Source organism: Gigantopelta aegis, chromosome 9 (genome assembly GCF_016097555.1).
Source record: "Gigantopelta aegis isolate Gae_Host chromosome 9, Gae_host_genome, whole genome shotgun sequence".
Classification (NCBI taxonomy): domain Eukaryota; kingdom Metazoa; phylum Mollusca; class Gastropoda; order Neomphalida; family Peltospiridae; genus Gigantopelta; species Gigantopelta aegis.
In genome coordinates this window covers 62,047,563-62,058,799 of record NC_054707.1, presented here as the reverse complement: position 1 = coordinate 62,058,799, position 11,237 = coordinate 62,047,563, and the positions used below count along the sequence as shown (strand labels likewise).

At 31.9% G+C, this 11,237-nt stretch overlaps 1 protein-coding gene across 1 annotated transcript in view; it reads right to left on the bottom strand.

Annotated features, from left to right (window-relative positions):
• Nucleotides 1–3,137: 3,137 nt before the first annotated feature.
• The window catches only part of LOC121381684 (probable C-mannosyltransferase DPY19L1), a 53,404-nt gene continuing 45,304 nt past the window's right edge, over nucleotides 3,138–11,237 (bottom strand). Inside the window, exon 22 of the mRNA XM_041511027.1 lies at nucleotides 3,138–8,809. Coding sequence (XP_041366961.1) covers nucleotides 8,653–8,809 — 157 coding nt within the window. The 3' untranslated portion in view covers nucleotides 3,138–8,652. The remainder of the gene's footprint in view (nucleotides 8,810–11,237) is intronic.

Sequence of the window (11,237 nt, the reverse complement as noted above, 5' to 3'; positions counted from 1 at the left end):
TGCACTGGTAATACATTTATGCTCAAATAGTAATCATAAAGAAGACCATTAATGCAGAAACTTATATGATCCATACAATATATAGTTGAATTTTGAAAATTATGTGTTGCATATATGCATGTACAGTATATACTTGTGATAATAGCCAACTTAAAAATATACAATTCATAATGCACCACTGTACATTAATATAACTGAATTTGAAAAACCTATAATATTGCATAATCTGTTTGGTGGTGGTTGGTTTGGGGTGGCGTTTTGGTTTTCTTTTTGGTATTAAAAATTAGCTAGAGACTATAAATCTATATCAGGTGTAACAAAAAACAAAAAACTATCTCACTTTTTTAAAATGAATATAAAAAAAATTTTATGGCTTACTTTTAAAAAGTTTTTTTTTTCATGGCTTACTTTTAAAAAGTTATTAGCGCACATCTCTTCTTGTTTTTTAAACCATTTATAATTAAAGCCACCAGAGCCAGATGAATCTTTGGGTGGTGGAGGGATGGGGTGATGGTGAGTGGGTCAGGGTTAAGGGGGGTGGGGTGGGATGCCCCACACTTTAGAAAATTCACTTTAATTTTTATATTATATTGAGACATAATTATATTTGTTTTGTTGTTTAGATCAAAATAATAAATGTTATTTAAAAAATCCACAGCAAATGTGCCAGGATGTGTAAAGGGTCAATATATTAAATTGTCTTAGATGGGCCCCATACACTTCATTGTGGTCTTTGTGTCTTTGGTGTTCATCTCCTCAAGCTCATATTTTATGCCCCTCTCCCCAACCCCCCCCCCCCCCAACAAAAAAAAAAAAGAAAGAAAAAGAAACCACCCACTTGAACAGGCCTCTATACTTTGCTCATTTTGCTGTTATAACAACACCTATAAGACAGGTGTTCGTTTTATGCAATTTAAATAAAGTATTTAAGTTTGAATAATTTTAATTGGTGGTGGTGGTGTGTGTGTGTGTGTGTGGGGGGGGGGGGTGTTATTTCAAGCACACCCTCATACAACTGGGACCTTACAGACTCATAGACAGCATGGGTGGGCCGCTTCAATACAAAATCCTGGCTACACTAATGTAAAATGTAATGTCAAAACATGCCATACCAATGAGAACCTACTAAACATCATACTGTACGCATTGAAAAAGGTGATTGATGGACCCCTTTTCTCTCCTCTCACAACCCATTATCTTTATTTCTTCAAATGTTATTTGTGCCCCCAGCATTCTGAGATTTCCTTTTAAGCATTTTTATCATGAACTTGTCCGCATGCCCACTGTTAGCTTTTTCAGAGTCTCAGAAAGAACAGTTCACCACTGTCACCTTTTTCAGAGACAGTCCCAGATAGAACAGTCTACCACTGTCACCTTTTTCAGAGACAGTCCCAGAAAGAACAGTCTACCACTGTCAGCTTTGTAATAGTCCATCACTGTCAGCTTTGTAATAGTCCACCACTGTCAGCTTTGTAATAGTCCACCACTGTCAGCTTTTTCAGAGACAGCCCCCGAAAGAACAGTCCACCACTATCAGCTTTGTAATAGTTCACCAGAGTCAACTTTTTCAGAGACATTCCCCGAAAGAACAGTCCACCACGGTCAGCTTTGTAATACATGTAGTCCACCAGTCAGCTTTTTCAGAAAGTGCCCAAAACAATCTGATTAAAATTAGCTCTACTGTTTCACCAGTAGATCTAACAGCATTGCATGGACTCCCATGTCCAGGTGACATTTCATCTATAAATAACAATTTAAATATCGACCAATTACACTTCGCCTTTTATAACGTTATTCAGGAGCATACAAATTCTAAAAATATCGGTCGAGACTATTTATGCAATAGGCGAACTTGCTGGTCCATTTCAACATTGAAAAAACAGGGGAAAAGTGCAGTAATAAACTGGATTGTATACTAGTATAAACAGATTTTTTGTCTATACCATCACGTTTTTTTTGTGTTTTTTTTTTGTCTTGAAACAAATTTTATATGAAATTTTATATTGAAATTAGTTTCCAGCATACTTTGTAATTCACCCGAATCATTTCGTATACCCTCGGCATAATCCTGAATGTTTTCAAATCACTGGCATGATTTTGCAAGTAAGGTTTTGATTGGTGGAATGAAAGGTCAACTGGACATGAGCTCCAACAGGCTGCTGTTAGATCCACATGTAATAGTGGAGCTAATTTTAATTAGATTGTGCCCAAAAGAACTGTCCACCACTGTCAGCTTTGTAACAATTCACCACTGTCAGCTTTTTCTGAGACAGTCCCCGAAAGAACAGTCCACCACTATCAGCTTTGTAATAGTCCACCACTGTCAGCTTTCTAATAGTCCACCACCGTCAGCTTTGTAATAGTCCATCAGTGTCAGCTTTCTAATAGTCCACTCCACCACTGTCAGCTTTGTAATAGTCCATCACTGTCAGCTTTGTAATAGTCCACCACTGTCAGCTTTGTAATAGTCCACCACAGTCAACTTTTTCTGAGAGTCCCCAAAAGAACAGTCCACCACTGTCATCTTTTTCATAGAGTCCCAGAATGAATAGTCCATAAGGTTGCAGTCAGGGGACATAAAAACCTACTCTCGAAGAAGGAAATGCATTTTATCATAGAATACTTCTAGGTGTGATAGAAAATGATAGTGGGCCAGTCAATCATCTTTGGTAGTACATTATTAGTTTCTTCTCAATAGTATAGCATTTTCCGACATTAATTTCTGTACCATGCACCATTTTAAAATTAAGCCATGAATCAAAATGAACATTTTACATACTAATTGCATATTTTCCTGCTATGCAATTTCAAAAAGTGAGATGATTTGTTTTTAACCACCAACTAATTAATAATGCATATGTGAATATTTTTAAATCTATCCAACAAAAATAAGTGATTTGGTAAATATTATGCTATATAATTATATATTATTTTTCATGTCAAGAATTATCTAAAACTGAAAAATATAACAATGCAACATTATATACCAATATTGCATACTCAAAAGAGGCCAAGAGACTATATTTCTTTGGCATTATGAGGAAACAAATACTCCACACCCAATAATAATCTCTTTGTCTAAATTATTCAACTATCATAACACAATATAATATCTATGACAAATAACAATAAATCAATATATCATATTCTTTAAAACTACTGAATTATAATTAAGAAATATCATAGCTGGCAACACAACCAAGCAGAAAAACTCCACAGAAAAAACCCACTGGGACTTCAGGTTATTTAGTGTACTTTCATAAACTAGAAAAGTCAAATCTTATCTATTTACATGTATTCAAGGTGTAACTACAAACAGTCTTAGTGGTTATTATTATTAATTATGTTTTATAAAGATATTTTGGAAGGATTACTAAAATGTTCCAAATGTTCATTGTTAAAGATTCTGATATGTATAATTAATTCTGGTTGTAGAACTTTACAAACAAATAACACCACATCTTAAAACTTCAAGCATTTGTGAAAGTACACACTGTAGAACAATGCAACAATACTATTATCTAAAACAAACAAATGGCAAAAACTTCAAAACACAAATGCAATTAATTTCATTCCAACACCATCAATAACAAGTACTTATTTAAAAATAATGTACATTACACAAGCAAAATATATCATTCATTTTCATTAGTTACCTTCATGTGTTCTCTATATATACGAATCCAACTTAATCAAAATAATATATTAAAAAAACTGCATAGATATTGACAGTGGTAGACATCGATATTTCAATTTTCCATCAGTCAATTTCCCTCATATGATAAAAAAACACATTCTTTATGATTCTCTACTTGACATCCATCTATCAAATACTTCTATCCTGATTTCAAAACCCCAAGTCTTTGACACAGATATTGTTTTATCAGGGTACAAATATTATTACAGAATTCATAAAAAGACTTCAAAAACTTCATTGGAAGACATTCATTGGCCATTTGAAGATGCATTACTGCTGATATGATGTTCAATTTTGATCTTGTACATATATTTTTATTTTACTTGGAAGGAAAAAACAGCAAATTATACAATGTGAATTACCAATGGATACTCATATTTGTAGTGTAGTGTATGCAAATAACAAAGTATTCAATATACTAGTCTTTTACAAATAAAGAGGATTCGAAATAGGAAGTAAAATATGGATTGCTCTTATTTTTATTTTTCAAATAGCAGACCAAAAGATATATGTCCTGCTAAGAAACAATATGGCTAGCTGGAAATAGGATAGCACTGGGTGAGGGTGGGTGGGTGGTTGGGATTGTGTGTAAACAAATTAGAACCTCCAAGATGTATTTTAGAGCATTATGGAATTAAAATCACAATAGAATCACAATTTAAATAGCAGATGAAATAATTCAGCATTTAGATATGTCTCTTGATTAATAGTCTGTGATTTGCTGGGGGAGTTGGGTTAGCAGGTGAATTTCTCTCACCAGCTAGGTCAAAACAAGGATTCCGCAGAATTAAATGGCTTTCCTACTATAAATGTATTGGATGTTCTTCTCTATGCATGTCTAAATTAATGCGAGCAACGGTGGACAGACTAAAATGTGAATTGAAATTAATACGAGTGGCCTCCCTTTGAAATATTAACTTCCCTAACACCACACGTCTGTGTACTTTTTTGTTAAATCCAAGTTAAAGGCATCTTCAATGAGATCAACTCACTAACATGTCTGTGTACACATCAGTTAACCTGTTTAGTCCCTAATGTTTTTGGTGAGATCAACTCAAAGCATATTTTTGCGGCAATCATTTACATAATGTGTATAGTAACCTAAATCTGGCTAAACATTAGCATACATGTATCATTACAACTGTATGTCAACACAGTTGCAGGGAACTTGAACAGTAAAGACAAAGAAAAGATCAACTGCAATATTAGCATGTTAAAACCCATTCACGTGTGATGGATCATGTCGGATTTTGACAGGGTGGCCAAAGACCCTGCAATCATCATACATGGCTGGACTATTGGACACTTAGTCTGTCTCGTCTACGATGAATTGTGCTCCAGTTGTTTTTTAAATGTATTAGAAATTTAACCTTTGTTTGTTTTAATAGCGTGTGACACATAACTTGCTGGACTATTCAACAATTAGTCTGTCTCACCTACAATGAATTGTTGTCCAGTTCTGTTTTATAAATATATTAGAATCTTAATTTTTATTTTTGACGGGTTATGTTTTAATAACGTGGGACAAGTATACAAAACAGAAATAAATGCATAATATTATGATCGCATTAATTTCAGGACCTACAGTATATATATATATATATATATATATATTGTTTTTTAAATTAAACTTAAAAACAAAATGAAATTTAAAAAATAAAAATAAAATTTTAATTTAAATTTAATTTTTGTTTTTAAAACATGTAACTGAGATGAACATTCATATATGTAACTATATACAAAGTTTCACTGATATAGCACTTATAGCTTGTGAGAAATGGAGCTAAAAGCAAAACTTTAACATAGAGCTAAATGCACAAGTTGATGCCTTCTCCACTCAGTCATTGGAAAAATGAGACAAAAAATGGACTGCTTTTAACAGGCCACTATTTCGGTCCCTGAGGAATGATTTTGAATGCAATAACACATTTTCTTCTAAGTTCATGTTTTCCAACACAAAAGTAATAGAAATTAACTCATGTAAAGAATAATTCTGTCACTAATAATGAACACCGGTAGTAAGGAAAGTACATTTTTAGATTAGAAAGCTAAAATGTGTATCTGAAAAAGTTACTGTAAACATGTTCAAAGTAAACCAATCCATCATCAATTGCACACCCAACAGCCCTATACTGTGGTTAAAACAAAACCTCAAATACACTGATGTCTTTGTCAAGAATATAGAACAAATGAATATGCTTGTAGGAAGAACAGTATTCATATTTAACTCAATTAATAGTATAATGATTATGGTATAAAGCAAAATAAAGCTAAAGCAAACAAGTTAAAAATTAATGTCTATGCAAAATGTATAACTTCAATATGTGATATCTGTAACACAAATGTACAAACAAATGGGTAATGAACAAAATATGCAAATACAAATCAACACAAGATAAAATTTGAGACAACAAAGCTGTTATACTGAGGCAGAAAGCATTCGTGAAGCAAGTGAGATTGTTGCAAGATAACACTACTCAGTCTATAAAAGCTGTAATCTTGCATGTATTTATTAATACTTAACCATGCAAAAAGGATTATCCACAATATCCCCCACCATGATATGCCATTCTTTAATATCTTTTAGACACAATTATTAATCAAAGTCATATAAAAATGTATTGCACAAAATGTGAGATGTCTTCTCCAGTGTTTAATGTGATAATGTATCAAAACATTTTAATGAGAGACCTGCTTGTCATATTGTCTATCACTGTATTTTTAATTTGCATCAAGAAACAATATTTTATCAAATGGATTGAGAAGATTACAGCTTTAAACACTCTACCATGATTGCAAAATATACAGTAACAAAATAAAGTCTATATCTGCTGTTGGCATATTTATATATTGAGATATTTTTCATGATGGATTACAGAATGCAGTAATAAACTAACAGAACTATAAATATAGTTAATGTAGTAATTATGGAAACTATAATATAGTAATAATTGATGAAAACTGTAATATTATAGTGATAATTAATGAAAACCATAAATTTTAAAACAATTGCAAACATTGCATTAGTGCTGATAATTTGCAATACTGGTCATCGTAGAGATACTATTAATGACAAAATCAATAACTCAATGAGTATCAATAACTAAATTATATTATAATGGCTTAATGGCTAATGGTGTTTTACATAATACATTATTATGTTCACTACTGTACAATATTTCAATTTTATTTACATATTTTCAAAACTAACATAAGTACAGTCAAAGAGCAATTATTCAAATGTCAGTCTTTCGAAACTTTTCTCTCTCTTACCGATATTAACAAACCGAGAAACAAACTTTAGAAATAAATCCGTGAATCTGCTATTCATATTACTGTCCCAAGTGCATGTATATTGATTCACTAAACATCAATCAAGTGGGTTTTTCTCCAAAATCTTACACAACCTTCTCATACTGTAGAATAAGCTTCACATTTCAAACAAATATCTGGACCATTCATACAATTGCATAGTCTTAACAAAAAGAAAGTTGAATATTTCTTAAAAGCACCCAAAATCCATATGCTTTATCTGAAAGACTTCCATGCTTATCAAATACAATCTTCATTAAAATTAATACAATGAAACCTCTCTAAACTGGACACCCATGGGACCAAGTAAAAAGTCAGATTTTAAGGGGTGGTTTAAAGGGGTTATGTTCTGTACTGATATCTGAAAAAGGGATCATGAAAATATCCAATTTTGAAGGAATTCATGTTTACAAAGAATCTGATTTTGAGAGGTTTCACTGTATATATTACAGCAATACTTATGTTTTGGTTAATAAAAAATACTAACAGTATGTATTATTTATACAGCAGTTTACTGTGGTGGTATGACACAATGGGATTTTCAATATTTTTAATAGTACTTGACTATTCAACATGAAATTAAAACAAAATTGAGACAGTTAAAAAATAGACTTGTTTTTGGCTCTTGGGAAATTCCCACATATGGAAAAACAATTTTCCAAATAATGATGATGACAATAAAAAGAATAACATCATCAAATGCTTTGTTCATCAAATTAAGTGTAAGGTTTACCAAACACAAAACTTAAGTAGTTCTGACTGCATACATATTATGAAGAGACTTATGGTAGGTGAAAATCAGGATTCTAAATTCAATATGACAATTATGCAATGAGTATCATTATACTGTAGTTAAACATTAACAGCAGGAGACAAGATTACAACCTAACCCTAAATTTCTTTGCTGAATAATAAACCCACTGATAAACATTTTTGAAGATTATTAATGAAAAATTAAAATGTAGTTTAAAAAAAAAAATTCCTAGTTCCCTTGTGATAAAACGTTTCATTGATAAAAAAAATATCAACAGTAAACAATTCCATAAGCTATATTTTCTTTATATAACAATTACACAAAATGTAATTTATTTATTCCACGATTTCTTCTTTAAATAAAATGGAACCAACCCCTTCCCAAAATCTGCTTATAAACAACAAATAAAACTGAAAATGCCTAAGCTGTTTGAGTAAACTTCATATGTGTGTTTAATTGTGCCAGTAAGGTTCAAATTGGCCAAATTATGTGCAAAAAATAAAAATAGGTTTAAATTTACTATTGAAGACAATTTTTTTTTTAATATTATTTTGACACTCTTCTCTTCACAATTTTTCTGACTGTTTTGGCAGTAAAGCTTGACAAATATTAACAAAATAAACTGTGAAAACACAAATATGTTACAAACAAATGAAAAATACATTTGGTGATAAATGTATTTAAAAATCTAGACATGAATATAATAAAATATGTGATATTCTAAATATATTTGGTCTGTAAAATATGTCATGGAAATGCAATTAAAATTCAGATCTATAACAACATTAAAAGTTTTTTTAATTTCAAATTTAACTTGAACTGTTCAGAAAATATAAGAAACTTTGTCCAGAAACAATAAAACATTTGTTCAGAATCAACAAAACTTGCATTATGACTTCAAGATTTTGAGCACGTCATAATCCCTGTTGTGAAAGACCCGATCAAAATGTGGCTCAGGATTATCCCGCAACATGATGCAGACGGCAGTCTTTCCACGGTTCGCTGGGTCTTCGATATCCCACACTTCAGGCAGAGAGCAGCCTTCTCTGAAAGACAATACAATCATTGTTTAGTGAAAGCTTGTAGTTTTTAAATGTACTGTAAATCATAAATAACAAAAACAAAACAGTGGCAACCTTAAAGTTTAGTGAAATCTAAATAAGTAGCATATTAGCAAAATAAAATTTTAGTGAGGTCGGCATTATTGGTAGTACTAAACCAAATAACTTCTGGCTGGGTCAAAGTTCGAGGTGCACCCAACTTTTGATAGAGAAGTGAACACCACAAGTCCTGTGATTGGTTATAAATGTGAGTGTGTTGGTTGTAAAAAATAATAGTTTCATATGGGTAAAAAAAAAGAGCAATTTTATTTAATCTAGTACCAATGTGTCAAGTAGCCTTGTGCTTGAAACATGTATGGGGTACCTGTAAAAAAAAGTACTCGAATTTTGTGCGGAACTAGGGTAGTCATAGACGCTACCCGTTATCTCAGAAACAAGCAGCTTGACCCCCAATTTTTTCTGATTCACTTTAAGTGTGAGGGGTGGTAGTATTTACATCCGTGACATTTATGTTGATTGATACATTGCAGGTAGGAGTTTTAGCCACATATGTTACTATTGTCGTCTATGGGATTTGATTTGGTAGTATACACCCTATAGCACATATTCAGTGCATAATAAAAAATATTATAATTTTGTCATTTTATTTAATTAAATTATACTGGTTGATTAATTAACCATCACTCGACCATGCAAGTTCACAATGACCTTGACCATGACAATAATCTCTGTACATGGCTCTGAATGGAGTTTGAATCAAAGTTAGCACTGAGGAAAAGTTGGTTTTGGCCTATAATTCATACTGTAAAGATTTCAATAATTTCTTTTTACATGGTATTTGACTTGCCATATACAACTGCTCTTAAATATGGTATTATATATAGGCAACCTGAACTAAGATTTTAATAGCAATTTATTTTTATATTAAAAATAGCATGTGCCAATAGTGGGTTAATGTCTTTAGTTTCCATTAACATAGTTAATTTTTCATGTATGAAATTCTGAAAACTCAAATTTGTATTGATTCAGAACCAATTTTTTTCAGATTTGATTATCTGCCTTGGATTAAGTTGATAATTTATTTTATTGTTAAAGCTGTATTACCTAATGTTACTAGCTAAATAAAATGCTGGATTACAGATTGTAGGAATACATCCAATATACATATTGTATTCATCTGGATTAGAAAATAATGCAAGAAAATAGATGTTCGGATAATTTTGTCATTTAAAAATAGCTTTTATAAGTAATTAATCAAAAATAAATGTGTGAAAGCTGCATGATAATTCCAGATATCACAACTATTAAAACCTCCAACTACAGTAGGCTATAAATAAAATATAGTCAGGAATATTGGTGGTTGGCAATGGTTTTGATGATTAATTATGAAAATCAGCATGGCCGATGGATTTGAAATTCCCACACCTGGTAACTTGAAGACAACCCACACCCAGCATACAGGATTTCCTCCCAACACTAACGTTCAGGACATTAAGTCGTTATTTCATACAGGTACAGTCATGTTGGTGTTTCCTTCCTCAGACAGTGCATTTTTTTTAATACTGATATTTCTTTGATGTGCCTGTTAAGGTCTTCATAATCTAGGGGTCAATCAAGTGCATGTGTTTTAATGGAATTCTTTAAAGGGGTAGAGGTACTATCTTTGTTGTCTCTTTTTTGTTGTTTAATATGACATATTGCATTGGTGCAAAACTGTGTGTAATATATATGCCTTTTGAGGTGTACATTATATTAGGTTGCACTGTAGAAACAACAGTTTCAGTGAGGCTGTCACTTTATGTCAGAATACACCAGACCCTGGTTGTCATAAAGACACATAGCTGGACACTTTTTGAAAAATGTATGTTATCAGTATAGGTAGTACTAAACTAAATAACTTCCAGCTGGGTCAAAGTTCGAGGTGCACTCAACATTTTGATAGAGAAGTGAACACCACAAGTCCTGTGATTGGTTATAAATGTGAGTGTGTTGGTTGTAAAAAATAATAGTTTCATCTGGGTGAAAAAAAATTGCAATTTTATTTAATCTAGTACCAATGTGTCAAGTAGCCTTGTGCTTGAAACATGTATGGGGTACCTGTAAAAAAAAAGTACTCGAATTTTGTGCAGAACTAGGGTAGTCATAAACGCTACCCGTTATCTCAGAAACAAGCAGCTTGACCCCCAATTTTTTCATATATGTTACTATTGTCGTCTATGGGATTTGATTTGGTACTATACACCCTATAAGACATACAAAAAATAAGCTTATGTTATACAGTTTACAGACAATTAAATTTTGTAGACAATTACTTAATATCAACAACAGTATAATCGTATAGTTAATTAATAAAACGGTTAAATGTGACGGCTATTATATATAACGGGCGCAGCCATTTTGTACCATCCCACTG